The 21234-nt window shown below is 42.2% G+C and overlaps 2 protein-coding genes across 9 annotated transcripts in view; one reads left to right on the forward strand and one right to left on the reverse strand.

Moving 5' to 3' along the window:
- Nucleotides 1-518: 518 nt before the first annotated feature.
- selenom (selenoprotein M) lies at nt 519-5824 on the forward strand. The gene is made up of 5 exons (XM_017451996.3): nt 519-809; nt 2312-2347; nt 2633-2667; nt 3094-3172; nt 5309-5824. Exons 1-5 carry the CDS (start codon nt 702-704, stop codon nt 5531-5533), a joined length of 483 nt encoding a protein of 160 aa, XP_017307485.1. The 5' UTR covers nt 519-701; the 3' UTR covers nt 5534-5824.
- Nucleotides 5825-5901: 77 nt separating this feature from the next.
- smtnb (smoothelin b) overlaps nt 5902-21234 on the reverse strand; it is a 56152-nt gene continuing 40819 nt past the window's right edge. For 5 of the 8 annotated variants that reach the window (XM_053674236.1, XM_053674235.1, XM_053674234.1 and 2 more), the window contains 10 exons: nt 20158-20343; nt 18365-18440; nt 18220-18252; nt 15108-15275; nt 14858-14920; nt 14675-14744; nt 14435-14581; nt 14094-14211; nt 13640-13791; nt 5902-7756 (listed from right to left, as the gene is read on the reverse strand). In XM_053674236.1, coding sequence (XP_053530211.1) covers nt 7603-7756; nt 13640-13791; nt 14094-14211; nt 14435-14581; nt 14675-14744; nt 14858-14920; nt 15108-15275; nt 18220-18252; nt 18365-18440; nt 20158-20343 — 1167 coding nt within the window. In that variant the 3' untranslated portion in view covers nt 5902-7602. Of the gene's footprint in view, nt 7757-11359; nt 11529-13639; nt 13792-14093; nt 14212-14434; nt 14582-14674; nt 14745-14857; nt 14921-15107; nt 15276-18219; nt 18253-18364; nt 18441-20157; nt 20344-21234 lie in introns of all 8 variants that reach the window. The other 3 variants (XM_053674238.1, XM_053674241.1, XM_053674239.1) reach the window with 3 other exon arrangements.

Consider the following 21234-nt stretch of genomic DNA (forward strand, 5'->3'; position numbering starts at 1 on the left):
GGGGGTGTCTAAATCAAGGCCTCAAGAGCCACACAACCCTACAGAGATTTATGTTTACCCTCTTCTAACACACCAAATTCTGCCCACAAGTTAGTTAAACGGGGAATTATTTGATGAGTGCAGTTAAATGTGTAAAAACTAGCTAGCATGTTACCTAAATAGTGACACATCAACCTTACATGAATTGAATTGACAAGTTACTCTTGTCAAGCAGTCCCACTGTCAGGGCTTTATAACACAAGTTCTGACTTTGACTCAAACTGGAATGAGTTCCTGCCCCAGATTACCTGATGTCCCCAAACAATAATAATAATAATAATAATAATAATAATAATAAATGTTTGCTGTATTTGTTCATGATAATATGTAGTGTGTTTAAAGAGTCGGTACAGTTGCAAACAATTCTCATCACTAGCCTGCCGCAGAGACAGACTGCGCATGCGTGGAACCAGCCAATGAGCTTTCAGCTCTGAAATGACGCTCGTTGGTTAAAGCGCTGCATACTAGCGTCCTATTAGAATAGTACACATGGCACTGCTGGACACGCTGTTTAGTGCGCTAGTACGCGGGTTTGCTCGGAGAGAAGACGCTTTACGTGGCAACGAGTCCGGACGTGACATCTTCCGCTGAGGACCTGAACTCTTCTCTCCCTCTTTTGGTAAAGTGTGCGGCGGAATCAGCAGGTGAGGCTCCCAGGTGACATGTTCAGCACGTGGCCGCTGTTATGGGCTGCGTTTCTCCCATGCATCAGCTTGGCTTATGAAGTGGACTGGAAGAAGCTGGATGGTCTCGCCAGAGCAAAAGTGGAGGTGAGGAAGTCTGTCTTTTCTACAGTCAGGGCAACAAGACTACAATACGAGACAGAGACTAGGTTAGTTATCTAATCGTATACACTGCATGATGATGAGGATGATGAGTGGGGTTAGGGTTGATGGAAGATAAATGTGTTTTGTTTTGTTTTTTCCTCCCCTGAAAATGTAGTTTATAGTTTTCCTCCAAACCACAGTGTGTTACAGATCTTTACAGATATGCATGTCCTCCATTCAGATATAACACATCTGATGAAGCCGAATTAAATATAAACAGGTGTTTTCATTTGGAGAGCGTTTAAAGATGATGAACAGCTGATGTCAAGGGTTGCCAGATTGTTTTCCCCTCCCTTTACTGTCAGAATTTTCCTCCTATTTCACCCCATTTTACAGGTTTCTCAATGTCTGGTGTGTTTGTTTGTTTGTTTGTTTGTTTGTTTGTTTTGTGTGTTGCTCCAGTGTTGGAAATCACAACCCACTGTTATGAAAGTCATCATATTTATGATTGAGTTCTTGTACTGTAATTATGAGCCTGTTTGACTGGTCACTTGAATGAAATGGGATAATACAAAGCATAATAACTTTTTTTTTTTTTTTTTTTTTTTTTTTTTTTTTTTAAAAACAATAAAGTCAAAAGTCTATAAATAATGTCCGCTTGGATTTCTGTCAGTGGGAAGGTCGGTAATAAAAGCACCATGACTCTGATCACTTTAAAAGTATTATTGTAATGTTCCTTAATTAAATCTTTACTGTGTGTCGTTGGAATTAATTTGACAATTAAATTGGTACTTGGATACAAATAATAATCAAAAAAGAACCCCAGCCATTATTCATCTCAAAAACGATAATCGTGTTTCCTTCATGGAAACCAAATACACGTAACATTTTTCCAGACCAGTATGAACAACCCAAACTGCTTAAATTCCGCAAATCTGGCAACACTAGTTCTGAAACACAAAATTTTTCTTTTTTGTTTTTGAAAGCCAAAACAGTTGGTCACATTATCTGTGTCACCTGCAGGAACTGACTTTGCATGTGTGACCTGGTTCAGTCTGAAAAAGTCTTTGTGTAATGTTTAGGTTTCGCATTACTTTAGGATTTTATAACAGATGCTGTACAGTACAGTGTTGGACCCTGTTTTAACATTATTTATTAATAATAATAATAATAATAATAATAATAATAATAATAATAATAATAATCAGCGTTGCACATCGATTTGGGTGTGTAAAAGCTGATCGTGTCCATGCATCCATTGTCCACCCATCCGTCCACTCATTTACATTTATGGCATTTATGACGGAGGCCCTTTTCCTGAAGGATTTACATTTCTCTTTCTTTTTAAAAAAAATACAAATTGCACAATTGAGAGTTAAGGGCCTTGCTCAAGGGCCCAGTGGTGGCAGCTTTGTACTGTTTTAAGAACAACTCCTCATATAGAGAAATCATAAGAGACATGTTTCTATCTTAATGGCCATATTCCATACTGTGTTTCTTCCCAGAGCTGTGGAGGATGACAGCTGAATAGACTGAGGGAGGTAAGCTCACAATATTTCAACATTTATTACTGTATTCTAAAATGGATGGATGGATCCCCCAGTAATTGAGCTGTACATGTACGTACTTGGTACGTACACTCGTTGGCCGATGTAAAGCCTCTGTTGCTTTGTAGATGTACAAATAATCTGTTGCTGTAGAGTTGAGGATTATGATATTTTTGTATGTCTTCAACCAAAAAAAAATAATAATTGGCTGAAGATTACTGTGAATAGTTGTAATTAGTTTTGTGGGGTTTTTTTTTTTTTCCCCCTCTTTGTTCTCAGGTCAAGGCCTTCGTGACCCAAGACATCCCTCTCTAGTATCCTTCATCCAGTTTATAATGAGATTAATTGATTGAAGTTTAATCCTGTTTATGTTCAGAATTATTGTTTATTATTATTATTATTATTATTATTCATTCAGCCATTTTCAGTGGTGGATTCAGAGCCGGCTCTTCAGTGTAGCCGATCTGCGTACTGGCATGTTTTTTTTTTTGGGAGGTGGAGGAAACTGGGGAATCCAGAGGAAAACCACATGGACGTGTGTGAAATATTTTTATTTTCCATGATCGAATCGTAATCATTTAAGATCAATAGTGCAGTAGCAGCTGCAACAGTAGTAGAAGTAGTGGTGGTGGTAGCAGTACACAGTAGTACACCCCCTGCCCCCACCACCACCACTCTTGAATTCATTTCCTGCTTACGTTGTTCAGGGTGTATTGTCCTTGATTTCACATTTTTCTCAGTCATAACTTGGTGATGAAACACATCCCTGGTGCAGACCCTGAGCTCGTCCTCCTGAACCATTACTATGAGGAGCTGGATGTAAGTACAAACATAATTGTTTTTATAGTAATGTCTAACTCACAGGGTGAGTCATACGATGGACGATTCACATGAACGAAAGCTAATAATAACAACCAGATAACCAAAGAATAATGTATAATCCTTGCTCTAATCAAGCTCCGAGACGTCTGTTTAACATTTCTGGAAGGAGTCTCCAGCGTCCACGAGTGATGACTGACTTGTTTCTCAGTTCTGTAACTATAAATGCAGAAAAGTATGTACTATAGTCTGTAGTGTAAAGTTTATCTATAATCTTAGTGTGAAGGTCCCTCAGGAGCTAACAAACCACAGCAGTGTTAAGAATGCTATGAGCATGTTTTCTTCGTCCTAGGCAGAATTCGAAACTTCCTTTAGGTCATGAAGCCGTTAATTACGCCGTCTGAAGGTCTGTCTGTAAGTTAGTCTGTATTCATCTTTACCTTCGTATTTGACCAACAAGTGCAGCGGTTATTATTTGCATTAATAATGATCTGTACCCTCGACACACGTGGCCTCACTTGAGGGGTGGGGGTTGGGTCTGAACTTGCAGCAGTTTCAGCGTGCCAGTAATCGGGTTTCTATTGCTTTTTCAGCTGTTTTTAAAAAGGAAATTGCACCAGATCAGATGTCTTCGAGACAATTTCCTGGAGTCTACACCCAGGCTGAACGAACTATCTTGACTGTGGCTCATTTAAGTAATGGAGCCCTCTTTAAAATGTTAACCGATATCCCATCAAGGGAAAATGGTGAGAAGAGGACAAGGTCATGTTGAAAATTTGAATGCAGAGACGCATTTTCTTGACCGCAGGTCCTTATTGGCACCACCTGCTAGACAAGTTTCAACAGACACCAAAAATCTTCAGTTCTTTTCCAGTGATGCTGGAACACTGTGTGGGTCTTCCTGCCAAAGTACTTCAGTTCCCTTCTCATTTTAGGGAATCGTTTCCCAAGACTTGTATATGACAGCTGGTGCTTCCAGTACAACCCCTATTGCACGGTAGTGTTTGAAGTAACAGACTACAACGTGTCCAGTGTTCTGATTTTAAAGGATTTTATCAAATGAGTATGGGAACGGTTTAACATCCCAGCCCATCGTTAAAAAATAAATAAATAAATAAAATAATAAAATAATTTAAATCCCAAGATCTGGATTTTTAAACCTGAATGCCAGACCTTAGGGGTGTAATGATCGATACATCGTGACGCAAAAATGCGAAGATGCCCATTGGAAATCTGTTAATTATGCATATAATGCAGAACATCAGATGTCCCAAACTGTGCAAACCACAGAGTTCAAATATATGGAGAGCACACTGGGCTTGTGTGTTTTTTGCATTCTCTCATTACCAAAGCGGGAATCATCTGCACTTGTGAAATGCCCGAAAGCCCAATGGCTTCGGAGTGCAAAGCAACGTGTATAGTATGCTGTATGGTTGCATGACCATGGTATAATGGTTTAAAAATAAAGGTCTTCAGCAGCTTTCAAACAACGCCATCCCCATGCCTATAGTGCCTGAGAGAGGCTGCGGAAACCGCGCGTTTTAGCCGACTTTGGAGCTCTGTTTCTGCTACACAGCTCACTGTTTATGTTGATTTTGTTTTCAGTCCCCGGGGTCAAAAAAACGTGTGTGAATGTTTCAATTTATTTATTTAAGATACGGTGAACTTGCAGTACAGCTGGTTTACAACATTAAACCTCTTCTTCTTCTTGTTATAGTTCATGCAGTTTTAGTGGTGTTTATTGTACAGAAATTTAATAAGTAGTCTTTTCAGTCATCAGTTTTCTGAGAACGGAACGGAACTGAATCGAATCGTGACCGGAGTCTATCTTTACACCCTTACCAGATCTCCATTTCAACATTCGTTCTACAGGATTCTCCCTAAAATAAATGTAATGTCTTTAGCTAGACCCTGTTGTAGCGCTTGCTCTTCTATTCTGACCTCAGCTCGCTCGGGATTAAAAAGTATCCTGAACCATGCGGTTTTCCATTACTCCAGGAATTCCCTAGTACAACCCGGATGTTTTGTTTTTTTTTACAAAAAAACCCCATCTATACCCTGGGAAGATTTGCAGGAAGTATGTGTTCTTTATCCTGACCTGACGATCTTCTTCACGCTCTTGCTTTTCCATCGTAGCGCATCCCGCTGTCCCACATGACCCGTACCGACATCAATGGTCTTCTGGAGGAGTTGGGCTTCTATAAAAAAGCACGAGCCGAAGATGACGTGCCGGAGGAGTTTCGCTTCTCGCCAGCTAAAGACAGCCCCTTCAAAGAGCACCACACTAGAAGAGCACCCGCAAACAGCGACCTAGCACAGGAGCCCCAGCCTGAGAACGAGTCTCCCCACAAAGATTTATAGCCTTTTTTATATGTAAACATGTCTATGAAAAATAATTTGTGCTCTGCTTTTACAGTACTGGTGTGTGTATATTATATATGTGTATATACACACACAGCTGATCGCAGTGAGTTGTCATGGAGTCCAGTTTCGGCCCAGATGAGAACTGAATGATGCCCCAAACTGTAAAAATCATTCTGTTGATTGGTTTAGGGCTGATGATCTACGTTCTTACTGGTGTAAACTGGTCTCCATGGAGTGCTGCATAATGAGTGCACAGAGGGAGAAATGAATAAATATTTTTCACCGGAATACAGCACGTGTGTGTGTGTGTGTGTGTGTGTGTGTGTGTGTGTGTAAATATTTCAAGTCAATAATCAAACCAGTGGTTTCTTAAAAGGTTTTAATATTCTTCATATTCATTCGCAGTGTACAGAAATGCTGTGAACAATATTCCTAGGCGCAAACACATAAAACAAAATGATTGTAGCCAATATACACAGTGTTACTGAGTTAATCTATAGTGTGGAATAAAACGCTAGCTTAGAACGTAAGAAGCTTATCAGTAATAACAGTGTCTAGTAAAAACATGCTGCTCATGCGAAGGCTTCAGATTTCAATTGAAGTCCTGTTTTCTGGGGGTGGGGGGGAGTGGGGAGAATGGGGAGACGGCCTGATCTCGCTCCGCTCTGCTCCATAATAAAGTAGAACAGTGCAGCGGCTACTGTACGAGAGGGAGAGCAGAGCTTGGGCACCTTCTCGGGCACCTTCTCAGACTCGCTCTCCTTCATGCAAGCATGAATTTACAGCACAATGTTTCTACTTGAGAAGAAAAGTTAGTGTAGAATAATTTGAGAAAATGACTCCAAAACAAAAGACCCGGCTAAGACGGACAAAAAAAAAAAACACAACACGTTACGGTATTACATTTTTGTATAGTGTTTTTTTTTTTTTTTAATGCTAGTTAACAAAACGACAGCTTATTGGCACAATAACTGAATTCTCAGCTACAGCAAATGAACTCTGCCCTGTCAATCCGTCATTTCTTTTTGAAATATCTTTTTTTGCAGATCAGTAATCAAGCCCATAGTTACAAACTTGCTCAAATATATATAAATATATAGATAAAAAACAGTTTTGCATTCTCCTGGTAAGCGTAATTCATCTTGGATTAAAAATAATAATAATAAAATAAAAAAGTGCTAGAGCCAGGATATGCACGGCTGAAACATTTCTCTCTGTATCCAGGGTGGAAACGTGTGGGATTGATGAGCCCGTTTGTCAAATTCAAATCTCCATCAGAGCAGAGTTTATGAATATTAATAGAGACGATAAACTTCACGAGTGTAAAAAGTGAAGCAGAAATGGCAGGAACACGGTGCTCGTCTGTACATGTGAGTGAGTGTTTCGGGCGTCTGTGCGGCTGTGGTAATGGTGTGGTATGTTGCGTAATCCCCCCGTGCTGAAACAGTTCCTCCTCTCCTACTATGGAGTGGAAGCCTGTCCTCGGATCGATCAGCATTTTGTTTTTTAAACAGGAGAGTCTGCTTTAAATCAGGGCCGAGTAGCGTCGCTGTTTGGGCACGGGGAGGCGCTGTTCAGATACAAAGCGGTGAGAGATCGTATCGCATCGGCTCGGCGCGGCTTACAGCAGACTTCAGGTCACTCGTGCCCTATCAGCGAAAGCAGCTCTAAAGGAAATTCAAGTAAACAAAAGGGTGAAGCATGCACATCAGATTCCTCGATCGGCTACAGTACCACAGAATAAACGCTACGAGCCGTTAAAATGTTAGCTAAACGCCACTGGCATAGAAATAAAATAAGCATCTTTTCTGGGATTCTAAATGAAACATTGTCGTTTCTTTTTTTTAGCTGATTTTTAAATAAAAAATGTAAAAAAAAGTTTTAAACCATTTCTTTTTAAACACATTTGAATGCTGTAAAGCACTATAGCGATACTCGCCAGGCGGTGATCTCGTGCTTTGGTTCGTTGCAATTGAAACGTGGGATATGATGAGGAAAAACAACAACAACAACAACAACAACAACAACAACATGGTGGCGTCGGTCTTCGGGGTGGAAGTAAGCGCTCAGTGATCCGAGCGTGCTCGACACGTCATCTCGTATCTGCGCAGGTGATTGACCAGCGACTGCACGTAGGTGAAGACGCACTTGGAGTCAGGCCTCTTACCCATGATCATCATGTCCTCCACTTCCAACAGGGGCATACAATTAGCAAACGCCCTGATGGACAGAGATTGGAAGAAGGAATAAATCAGATGATGAAACGAATTATAAATATATATATTATAAAGATAAGATGATAATAAAAGATAAGGTTCATAGGATTTTGAAGCCTATACACTCTGACCCTGCACTCTGACAGGCTGGGGCATGCGAGGAAAAGAATTTCACTGTGCTCTAATGTATATGTGACCAATAAAGACTAAAATAAAGAAATAAAGAGCTAATAGGCTATAAACAAACTACACCACAGTCACATGACTTCAACATCACCACCGCTACACTTCTGACAACTCTTTCAATCTTTATTAAAAAAAAAACAAAAAACACAATTGGAAAATACTATAAATTGATGAATCTACAAGTTAGGAAGTTTGAGTTGCAAGAGTGCAAGTATAAACACAACGAGGCTGCAGTAGACGAGTCTTCCTGCTCGGCGTGATGACGTTTAATGTCCCCGACAACCTCTGTTGTCCTGTTTATCCACCTGTTAGCAACCGTCTTTTTAAAAAATCCTGAGTGGGGTATTACTGATGTATTTTATGGCGTAGTATAAAACGTGAACAATATCTTGAGCTTGTGTTAACCACAGACCCGATTTCAGGCGTTTAACCAAGAAACCCATTCAAAACCCCAATGACTTCGGGATGATGGATGTCCAGTACACAGGACAATTAAGTCAAGATCACGAGAAAACAACAGAAAAAAAATTATATAATAATAATAATAATAATAATGATGATGATGATGATGATGCATGGCCGCTTAGGGCTTCCGTACACTTCAGTGTAATAGAGCATCAGGACACAGCGCTGCGTCTCCTCCATACAAAGCTACATTACTGGATTTATGACAAAGTCTGTAACTTAACTGTAAATCAGCAGACATATTAATTGCACTGTATAGTGATTTGTTAACACTTGGCAGGAAGCAGGTGAAGACTTGTGGTTTCATCCTTTAATGAGCACTACAAAGTGAAATGAACGAGCTTTTCAGAGAATCCATGCCAAGCCACGCGAAAAAATGGTTGCCTTTGACATTTTCTGGAGCTGATGAATGAAGGTACGTTTCGATTTTTTTGTTTGGTTTGGTTTCTAAAACAGTAGCTGAGGCAGATAAAGCCGGACAGGGATCACTGACTCGGGAGACGCTCGCTCTTTGTGTCACACGACCCAAACCAAGACCATGTTTGGGCGTCGGATCTTGGAGCGGCGCTCGCTTTCACAAACACCACGCGAAGGGTGAACGTGGCCAGACCCCTCGATATGACGCAGTGTATGTTGTGCACCGAAACTGACAAACAAAAGCTCTGATAAAGATCACCGGAGTAGTCTGTATAAGCTGAACGCATACACAATACAGCCCTGATTAGCCCAGCAATGCCTTTTAAGTTCCCCTAGTCCTGGTTTAATGGGAAACCTTTCAGGACCCGTTTCATCAACGCTTCCAAACACAACCAAATCAGGAACGCGTTTTTGGACTCAAAGCTCATGGGGCACTGTGTTTTTAGGGAAATGGTAACAGACCCTCAGGATTAAAACTAGGGTTATTCGTTGACGCACTATTTAACTAGTGTCTAAATCTGATCAACGCTTTAGATTTTTTATTCAGTTGCTACGGTTACATTGTGTGTGTTTACTGGCAGTACATTAGAAGAAAAGGCTGGTCGATTCCTGAACCAGTCGTTACTGCTACAGCTGGTAAAAAAACCTCGCACTTCATATTCACATACATCAGGCTGTACGGGATTGCACCGGGGGTTTTTGTGGAAAACTACTTCAGCTGATGAAATTGTTTTGCGCGCTCTTTCACAGTGGTGTTTGTTGGTAAACGAGACCTTTCAGCTGTACTCGTGTTCGACACGTGTGAATCGAAGAGGTTGAATGACAGTTGTGATGACGTCACATGACGCGTCTCGGCCCGAATCTGCGGAAAATCTGCGGTAATTTTGAAAAATCGCAAACTCCTCAGAATACTACGGAGTTTGCTTGATTCTGCGTTCATTTCTGCGATCGCAAAACCGTGCAATCCGGGAGGGACTGACATAAGCCATAATATCCATAATATAATTGCATTTTGTGTCATTCTCATATAAAAATAGGAAAATAAACCTGACAAAAAAAAAAAAACCCTCTATGATGGGTTTCATCATCAAGGAGACATTTTACTATACAGCTGCAATCAAAATGATTCGACCCCCAGTGCAAATCAGGTTTACTGTCAAAATGTACAGACTTTCAGCTGTCTGTGATGAACAAATCAAACAAAAGCAATTGAAATAGTTTGACACAACAAATGCTTCAAGCGGTTTCCCCAAATTCAACTGAAAATGCAACTTATAATGATTTCTCCAGTTTCAAAATTATTCACCCCTTCATGGCGAGCATCTTTAGTACTTACTAGAGCTCCTTTTGCTGTTATGACCTGCTGCAAACGAGATGCATGGCTTCTGCAGCGTTCCTGGGGAATATTATCCCGTTCCTCATGAGCAATGGCCTCCAGTTCAGTAATATTCTTGGGTTTGCGTGCTGCAAGCTCCTTCAAATCCCACCAGAGATTTTCTCTGGGGTTCAAGTCAGGTGACTGTGATGCTCCTGTAGAATCTTCCAGGACTTCTGCATCTAAGCCTTGGTGGAATTTGAGGTATGCTTGGGATCATTGTCCTGTTGGAAGGTCCAATGACGCCCAAGCTTCAGCTTCCTCACAGACGGCATGACGTTCTCTCCGCGGATTTCCTGATACTTCAATGAATCCCATTTTTGTGCCCCGTCCTGGTATTTCATGCGTTCCAGCTCAAGCACACCTGGTACAACTAATGGAGCCCTTGATTAGTTGGATCAGGTCTGCTTGAGGAAACACCTGTTTTGTATATTTGTGCTGTTGTGAGGGATTCTATTCAGGGGTTTGAATCATTTTGAGACTGGAGAAATCATTATACGTTGCATTTTCAGTTGAATTTGGGGAAACCCCTTGAAGCATCGTTGTGTTGAACTATTTCAATTGATTTTTTTTAAAAATTATTATTATTTGTTCATGGCAAACAGCTGAAAGTCTGTAAATTTTGATAATAAACCTGATTTGCACTGGGGGTTGAATCATTTTGATTGTAACTGCAGGTATCACCTCGAGAGACGAAAAGGGAAAATCTTATTCTTTACACGTTTAAAGATATTTCATCTTATCTCAAGCGTTACTGGTTCTACTTATTTGGGGGCAAACACATACTTACTCAGAAACACGTAATAAAACCCACAGAAGAAGAGTTATGACGCGTCGTCGTCGTCACATGGTTTCCGGGTACTGAGTGATGACTGACGCACGGCATGTAAGCACGTGTACCTTCACAAGGTTTTGGATTAACTTATCAAAACTCATATTCCCCAAATACGTTCTCACCCTCAACTTTCTCTCCAGATCTTTATTCCCAAAACATTGCACTCTAACATTCATTCACTGACTGGCTGGTGAACTCAAACACTAAGAATTGACATGTTCTAGGGTGATGATCTAACCTTGCTGAATAGCCAAAAATATATAAATAAATAAATCCCTTCCGTCACCACTGGTCAGGTCGTTCCTGAAAGGTTTTATTGCCACTCTCACCGTTTTGAATCAGTTTGGACCTTAGAGGGAGTTTTTGGTTTTGACCAAGCCTTTCTGCACCAGGCCTCTGTAGAACTCCTGCAGGTACGTATACACACACTTCCAGTCAGGCTCCCGCAGCCGCACCATGTCGTCCACATCCAAAAGCTGGGGACAGTCGGCAAGCTTCCTGCTCGCAAATCCCGTCGCCGGACACGGCACATGAAGCATATTTGGAAAAAAAGAAAGACAGAAAGACAGAAAAGAGGTATACAGGAATCGTGAGCAGCCAACGTTCAGGGTGAGACAGGAGACAGTCAGGAGATACAAGACAAAACAAAACAAACACAAAAATAGAACAAACATTACATCTGTGTTGACTTACATTTTGATGTGCTTTCATGCTTCATGATCATTCACACAAACACACACACACACACCCCAAAAAAAGTCAAATGGCGCATCAGTTTACGTCCATTTAACTTTGTTGGTTATTTGAGCTGTGGATCGTTCAGTACACACAGTGACTTTCACGCCTTTGTTTTACCAACACAGAAAGTGTGGATCACAACGTGTTCAGGAAGCAAAATGCAGAGTGAGAAGAAAGGCACCTAACCGGCAACTCGACTCGCGCTCACATCTACAGGCGGTGAAATCGGATCCTTAAACTGGGGTTGAAAGCACAGCACAGACACATGCAGCACTAGGACACTGACAGAAAAGGCTGGTGAACGTAAACTGCAGCTGCTGGCGCGCAAGAAGTCGTCGAGCAACGGAAAACAGAAGCAAGGGAAGACGGTAAGCAGAATTAACACCGGTTCTATTAAAAGAGCAGAAAGCTTGAGGGGGAACCGACAACACAAGAGATTCCCTAAACAATGCAGAGTGACGCTTATCTTGTGTTATTCATTAGAGTCCAGCTGGAGGTGTCTGGTTTAGTAAAGAGTCGAGCTGTAGAACTGGTTACCGCTCTGCGTAGAGGAGGGGCGGTGAGAAACGGAAACAAAAATCAGCAGAAATGAATGGATTAATCTGCCATTTATTTCGGAGAACACCGAGGGCCAAGTCCCTCGAGGAGGAGCTGGCGTGAGGAGTTATGATGGTGGAGAGGGAAGTACTCATTCGGCCCTTATACAGTATGTAAAACGTATCATCATTACATCGCTGCAAGGGCTGGATAGCGTCGACAGTATTGGAATATTATATATGTTAGTGCCATTTAGAACCTTCGCAGACACCGAGAAGCACACTGGTCCACACTCTGATCATGGGGATGCAGACTACGAGTGATCAGGGGAAATACAGCTATCGTTTTATTGATCATCACTCATGCGTGGCAGTCTGGGAAAACCCGTCAGGGGTTGCTGTGGCTGAATTCTAGCAAACACCTTTCGGCCTATAGCATACTTTACACTTTTAAGAAACCATAGATATATTTTGCTGAAACAACTTGAAAATGTTTTACTTGCTGTTCAACGTCGCCTGGACTATCCTGCTGAGGCTTGTCCGAGCTATTAGTCTTTTATTCGTAGTTGAACGAGCAGGTTTTAACAACCGTCCATCTTCGGTACTGCTTTATCCTACACAGGGTCGCAGCAGGGAGCCTATCCCAAGGGACTTGGGGAACAATCACTCACACACACACACACACAGTGGACAATCTGAAATTGCCAATCAGCCTACAATGCATGTGTTTGGACTGGAGGCGGAAACCCCAAAGCACGGGGAGAACATGCAAACTCCGCGCGCACAGGGCCGAGGCGGGAATCAAACCCCCGACCCTGGAGGTGTGAGGTAAGCCACTAACCACTGAGCCAATGTTCTTTTGATTATGCGTGTTGTTCATTCTGAGCCCCACCACCTGCTGCACCACGCACGTCAGCTGAGGAGAGATCTAGCTGTGTGCTTAACTAGCTCACCCACGTTATTACACTATGATCGCCACGTTTTTCGACCCGTCAGGTTTACAGTTAATCAAAACATAAGATTGGGCAGCACACTTAATACTCATGTACGTATGATTTGTCCAGCCCTGGAATGTCAGCCTCAGATCAAGCAGTCAGTACATTTCAGAACTATATATTCTAGAAAATGTCACCATGTGAAGGGTTTTCCCAGGCCTCCACACACACACACACACACACACACACACACACGTGTAAAGTATTTGTATTCCCAGCTTATTCATTAATCAATATTTACTTTGATTTCCCAACCTTATGCATTAGTGGTGAGAATGCTTATCAGGCAAAAAAATGTGTTTGCCAGGGTGTGTGTGTGTGTGTTCATGTCTATACTCACTCTGCTGTTTTAAAGGCCACCTCAAAGTTCTGCCTGCGATTGCTAGGGCTGAGGGTGGAGTAGTCAAAGGCCTCCGGGAAGAAGTTGTGCACCAGAGCGCAGAAGGCCATCCCATCACTCCAGCTGGAGGAGAAGTTCTGAATATCTACGTTCTGAGACAAAAAATGAGGGGAAGGGAAGGGGGGAGGGGGGTTATCAGTTATTCCGTTATCACTTGTGTTCTAGCAGCTCTTGGTTCTGAAACGCAGCTTGATATGACACCATCTTAATGTTACTATAGAAACGAGAGCGTATTTCAGTATTGATTTTTACGTACATACTGCAATATGATATTGGTCAACTGCGCCGGTTCTAACCAGTTACCGTACAAAATGCTATTCAACAGCGCTGTGATATAAAAACAGCTTTTCCGAAGTACTACAAACGTTCCAGAACGTTTATGGCGTTTCCTCACATCGTAGCCACGAGTCTTTGCCCTGCACCAGTCCAGCAGCATCTGCTTAATGGAGTTAGCATTGGGAACGCCGAAGCTAGTGGAGCGCTGGACCTTCACCTGCGCGACTGGCGAGTTGCTGCCGAGAGTGACAAAATTAAAAAGATTTATATACATATAGAATTAATTACTAAAACTGTAGGTAGAAATGTCAATGGCAAATTTTCAGTACACAAGTGACTGTGATCTACACAAAATTCACATCTTTACCGTGACATCAATTCATTCACACATCCGTGCTATTTATACATGTTTAAGATACTTCGGGGGGGGGGGGGGGGGGGGGGGGGGGCGGAGCTCACCTGCCGCCCTCCTTCTCAAGCTTCTCAATCATGGCTTTCCGGGCCTGTGAGGCGGAGGTTTTGGGCATCGTCTGAGCCCTCATGAGTTCCTTTCTACGATCCGCTTGTCTGCGCTCCAGCGCCGCGTCGTCCTCACGATCAAACACGCTGAGAGACAAAAATGACATTCCCCATCAGTCAAATCTGACTGCAACGTCAGAGTGAAATGTGCAGACGGATCTGCATGAGGTCTTAGCTGACCTTCCGATCTTCTTGCTTGTGCTGGAGGAAGATGAGGAGTAGCTGAAGGACTTGGTCTGCATGGTCCCCCCTGAAACGAGACAAAGGAACAAAAAAAATGCAGAAATGTGAAAGAGGAAATGTTCAGGATGAGATTGACTGACGGCTGAAAATTCACAGTAGAGACAGAAACAAACGACTCACTGTCAAACTTCTGTGTGTAAGAGGTTTCCATGATGGTGCTGCGGGTCATCCTGCTGCCATCATCTACACACACAAACACACACACACACACACACACACACACACACACACACACACACACACACACACACACACACACACACACACACACACACACACACACTTCAGGACTACTTGTACGTGAAAACACCCTCAAATATATTTTAGGAAACTTAAAGACAGCTAGAACTGCACTGAGGAAATCACGCACCTGCGAAGCGGTTGGTCTTGGTGATCTCACTGAGGGTAGAGCCATCAGCTGACTTCTCCATTTTCTTCACCACCATCTCTCCCGCGCCTGGCCGATTCTTCTGAGCCCGGTCGTCTCTCTGCTGCCGCAGTTCCTGCAGACGCAGATCGCGCTCCTTCTCCCTTTGGTCTGAGGAGAGACGGAGGAGAGAGACGAGACGGGAGGATTACGTTGATGGAGTGAAGAAATGTGTGACCGAGGGTCAGAGACAGGTTCGTTTCTGTGTGGAAGACCTTAACAACCAATCGGAAACCTCGATGCACGGGTCACACGTTAGCGCCAATACATCCACGCGCTAGCAACCCAGCAAACTGAAACAATCTTATTAGTTAAAGGAATACTACAAGCAAAATAAACATCAGTTATAAACAGTGACAGCCGTGTCTAGAGTGAGGCTTCCAGCTGAAACCACCGCAGTGACTCATCTTAGACACTGAAGAACACTAAACACACTACAATCTGTTTCTTCTGATGGAGAGAGATGCTGGAACTAATTAGCACCGAAGGCGCGTAGGCGCATGGGCACCCTGTAGTTATATGGCAGCCAGGGTTGGGAGGGTTACTTTAAAAATATATTCCGTTACGATTACAAATGACTTCATTAAAAAAAAAAAAAAAAAAAATGTAAACAGTAACGTAATCCGAGTATCACAATATGAAAGTAATGTAATCTGACTACTTTTGGATTATTTTAAGGTCACATATGTAAATAAAGTCAAGAGAAAAGCAATAGGAATCGAAAATACTTTTATTTAGAGCTTAAAAACGTGTTCAGTTTTGGATTTGTTTTAAGAAAATACATAAATAAATGAATAAATAAAAGGTCACTGTATCCCTGATGCGAAGAGCATTACATCACAAAAGCTAGGGTGACCATATTCTGGCTTTCCAAAAAGAGAGCACTTTCTTTCCTCCCGTGTCTTAATAGCGTTCAAAACAGTGTTAATATGAACACGCTGAAAAGGGACACACTATTAACATCATATCAATTCCTACAATCTTTTGAAATGTCCATGGAATGAAATAAAATAAATCAGATGCTGTGAGTGAACCTTCTACCATCATTTACACATTTGAATGAGCAGGTAAAACGAAGCGATGTGATAACATGAAATTAAAAGTGATCTTATATGGCCACGGGCGTTGTTTCGACTCAGGACAGCGGTCATTTGCTGCCGTTGTCATGTAATTGTTTGACTCCGTACACGACAACGCTTCATCTTCGCGTGCTCACTGAGAGTACACTCACGGGTGAGAGGCAGGGATTTGGCCAATTATTGCTGCAAGCCTTTTATAATCGAGCAATTGATGTGCGAGAAGGTGGGAATTACAGAGAGAGGTTAAAGCAATGCACACACACACACACACACACACACACACACACACACACACACACACACACACACACACACACACGATGCAGTATTACACCATAAACACATCAGAATGAAACTAAAGCCGAATCCCGGACATTTTCTCACATTTAGATGCTTTTTTAAGGTCTGAAAAAGAGGACGTGTCCGGGAAAAAGAGGACGTGTGGTCACCCTAACGAAAGCAGTTCAGAGAACAATGTGTGTTCATTTAATTCTACCCAATTAACTTCGCGCAAAATTTATTCGCCCATGCACCAGGAGGTTGTTCGGTGAGTCACGACTAGACAGAACTATAACCAAGCAGCTGTGTATATCGAGTTATGTCAAAAGATTCATTTCTTTGCTGTTAAATGTAAATGTTTTATTAAATATACCTATAATCTGAGTACTTTGTTTTTAGACGGAACTGTAATGGATAACAGTTACCGGTTATTTTTGTATCCTGATTACGTAACGCTGTTACACGTATTCCGTTACTCCTCACGCTTGATGGCAGCCCATAGAACCGTCCAGTAAAAAGTTGTGAAATTTGGTACACTGATTGTGGAGGGTCTAAGGAACATTCTGACCAATTTTTGGGCCAAGTACTCCCAACGCTCTAGTGTTCAGAGCATCCCAACTCCTCACCAAATTTGGCAAACGTCATCTTCAGAATATGCCTCACAAAAACCCAAAAAAGAATGTTGATATTCCAAACGGTTTGCCCATAACGTGCCAACAAAACTGAAGGCAAAGCTGGCAAACAGAAAGTGAGGCTGTATCTCAGCAACGACTTTGTGCAATGACACAAACCTTGGTGGCATGACTTCTTCAGGACCATGCCCCTGGCTAGGTAAAAAAAATTGTGACAGCGCCACTTACTGGTCAAAAGTTACAATAATATGCCCAAATGCTTCCATTTTTGCTTTCCATTCCAAAGACTGCCATTTTTGCTCCTCCTCCTCCACATTTTGTCCAATCTTCACCAAATTTAGCTCACATCATCTTGAGACCCGCCTAAACAAAAGTTATCAAAGGAACTCTGATGTTCAAAACCGTTCTCCCATAATGGACTGGTAAATGCCTGAAACTACAAATCGTTCTTAAATCCCTTCGCCTATAGTTATGGCTCTGCTTTCCTGTGATTGTAACATGTCTGAATGTGCAGCTCAATGAGTCTGGGTGCTTGGTCCCCGAAAATGCTGCTTGCAGCTTTAATTAATCACTAAATTTCTACACATTTTTTTATAAACTATGAAATCCAGGCGGTGAGAGAAATCGAACCGTGAAATGTATTAACAGTATAGACAGCACGTCTGAACTTTTGGTCAAAAAGACGTTGAAGGCGATGGTGCTGGTGAATGAACGACTGTACATAGCTGCTATAATGGAAGCTATAACAGAACTAACTTGTCTATGCTTCACAGCAATAAATGGAACTATAAACCTATTAAAAAAAAGGCATTGTTCTTAAATAAATGAGAAATTGTTAGCACTGGCACACACACAAACAGCAAAACATCTTAAGTAAACACTCCAAAACGTTTGTATGATAAATGAATACGCTGATCATGCAGTTGTAATTTTAACAGCATTGCTGCACCGCTTAAACACAGATTCCACATGAGCGAACACACTGCAGGCACGTGCACACAATAACACACGCGCGCACACACACACACAAACCCAGGCAAAGGCACACGTGAGCCATGATCCTACCGAGCTCCTCCTGTGAACATCCCAACCTGGCTTCTACAGGCAGGAACAGGAAATGAATGATGGAGAAATCAAAAGGCAAGTCAGGAAGGTCGAACCATTATGTAGAAGGATATGGCGAGTGAGAGACTTATTTAATTTCTTTTACCTCTTTTTTTCTTTCGGAGCTCCCTCATGGCTGCTCTGATCATTTTTCTCTCCTCAAAATCTTTGGAGTCATCAAGCTGTTTATAGCGAAAAATAAAGGAATCAATCAAATTAGCACCAGCACCACTCCTGGAGTAGTACATTCATTAATGTCTTGCATGGTCACTTCTTTTATACAGTCCCCTCCGAAATTATCGGAACGGCCAGGCCAATTCGTTTGCTTGTGTTATCCACCAAAGCCGTTTGGATTCGAGATCAAATCAGACGGATGCGAGACGAGGGTTTAGGATTTCAGCCTTTATTTGGATGTGGATCTGGATGTGTTAAACAACATAAAACGTAGAACCTTTTGTATCAGACCACCCAATTTGTGAGAAAGTAAAATTATAAGAACAGATAAGTCTTGAAGTAAATTAAAGTAAACACTTAATATTTGGCTGAATATCTCTAGCTTGCAGTAACTGCATCAAGCCTACGACTCACTGACATCACCAAACTGTTGGTGTCTTCTTTTTTGATGCTTTCGCAGGCTTTTACCGCATCGTCCTACATGAGGTTGTTTGTTTCGGGTTGTTTCTCCGTTCAGTCTCATCTTCGGGAGGTGAAATGCTCAATTGGGTTGAGGTCTGGTGATTGACTTGGCCAGTCTAAAACCTGATGAAGTCCTTTGTTGAGTCAGCAGTGTGTTTTGGATCGTTGTCTGCGTGATGAAGTTCCTCCAGATTAATTTGGATGCATTTCTCTGTATATTGTCAGACAGAATGTTTCTGTAGACTTCTGAATTCATTCTACAGCCACCATCATTATGATGATTAGTGATGATTACCATCATCAATAAAGATTAGTGAGCCCGTTCCAGAAGCAGCCATGCAAGCCCAAGCCATGGCACTACCTCCACCATGCATGACCAAAGAGCTTGTATGTTTTGGATCATGAGCAGATGCTTCCTTTCTCCACACTTTTGATCTTTCCATCACTTTGGCCGAGGTTCATCTTGGTTTGTGGACTTTTGTGGCTCATCTCTGTATTTTCCAGTCTGCCTTTCCAATTCTTACTGCTGATGAGTGGTTTGCATCTTGTGGTATGGCCTCTATACATTTCTGCTCTCGAAGTCTTCTTCGAACGTTGGATTGTGATGCCTTCATCTCTGCCCTGTGGAGATTGTTGGTGATGTCACTGACTGTTGTTTTTGGGTTTTTCTTCAGAGCGCTCTCAATATTTCTGTCATCAACTGCTGTTGTTTTTCTTGCCGACCCGTTCCATGCCTGATTGTTAGTACACCAGTGGTTTCTTTCTTTTTTTCAGGACATTCTAAATTGTTGTATTGTCTACGTCCAATGCTTGTGCAATAGCTCCGATTGATTTTCTCTCTTTTCTCCACTTCAAAATGGCTTGCTTTTCTCCCGTAGACAGCTCTCTGATCATCATGTTGGCTTAACCTTTTTAACAACAAATACAGTCTTCACAGGTGAAACTGAAGGCTAAAACCAAGAGCAGATGGTCAGACCTATTCATTTCTATATTTAAAATATAAATTGGACGGAACACACCAGGGTAACAAGACACGCCGGTCAGTCACGTGTTCCGACATTTTTTGCTCGCTTACAAATAGGGTGGTCTGATCCGAAACATGCCATGCTCTCATCCACATACACAGGAAATAAAAACTGGATTCATCTTTTGATTTCAAACCCAAATGTCTGCAGTCTACAGCAAAAACAAATGAATTGGCCTTGCTGTTCCAATAGTTTTGGAGGGGACTGTATATAAACAATGGTTTGGTGGTCACGATACCATTTTGTCCAGGATTTCCTCATCCTCGATGGCCTCGAGCTGTTCGGAGGTGAGTGTGCCACTGCTCGCGGTGGTGCTGTGCACGTCTCTCTTCAGCTGGGATACGGATGAACCGTTCTGGACGAGTGGAGCCTCGTTGGCTCTCTGGAGAGCAGGCTCGATTGAAAACGCAGGCTCGGTTTCCATCTGTGAGGGACAGGGGCAGAAAAGAAACGCTTATTATATCACTGTCTAATACATTTCTTTATTTTTTAAATATATATATATATATATAATATAAAGTTATATATAGCACTGAAGTGGCAGCAAACAATTTTCAATAGGGGAATTATGAATGAGTGTTTAAAAGAATAATACAAGTAAAGAACAGTGGAAGCGTGTGTGTGTGTGCGTGTGTGTGTGTGTGTGGAGGGTCTAGGGAGATTGTGTCTGTATGCGATCCATCCTTCCAGCTGTGTTTACACAAAGGCCATGGAAGCAGGCTGACATTTAGGCAGGCATGAGAGCTCGCCGATTTCTGCGAATGTTCCTGGGAGCGTGACCAGCCCGCGTGCCTGCTCTCGCCTCTCTCACTAAGCGCTCCAAATCAACTAGGAACTCCCCGTCCTGCCAGGACGGATGAAGCGTGCTTTGCGAGCGAGTCGGTTGTGACATGGGGTGACCGATAAGATTCGAGCGGGTCGGTCTACTGTACTGTATGTACGGGGATTGAAATTCTCTCGTACCACTTACATCCATTGTTGTAACTGATTAAACACCATTCTTTATTTATTTACGTTTACACAAAGCCACTCTGGAGTTCATCCTGCCACGTACTGTAATACTTTAGTGTGGAAGTAGTGTGCATTGGCTGTGAACTGGATTTACAGCGAGATATCCTGCGGATAGATCATATGGTTCGTTCACTGAGAATACGGACGACGCTATAAACGGCTCTACCTTACACACCACACAACGGTGTCCGTCACCACACATTGCCCTTTAACAACCACTAAATTACAATCGAGTTCGAGAGCTTATTAACTAATAAACTAGTCACTCTCACTGTGTGTGTGTGTGTGTGTGTGTCAGAGAGAG

The sequence above is a fragment of the Ictalurus punctatus genome, chromosome 22, assembly GCF_001660625.3.
Source record: "Ictalurus punctatus breed USDA103 chromosome 22, Coco_2.0, whole genome shotgun sequence".
Classification (NCBI taxonomy): domain Eukaryota; kingdom Metazoa; phylum Chordata; class Actinopteri; order Siluriformes; family Ictaluridae; genus Ictalurus; species Ictalurus punctatus.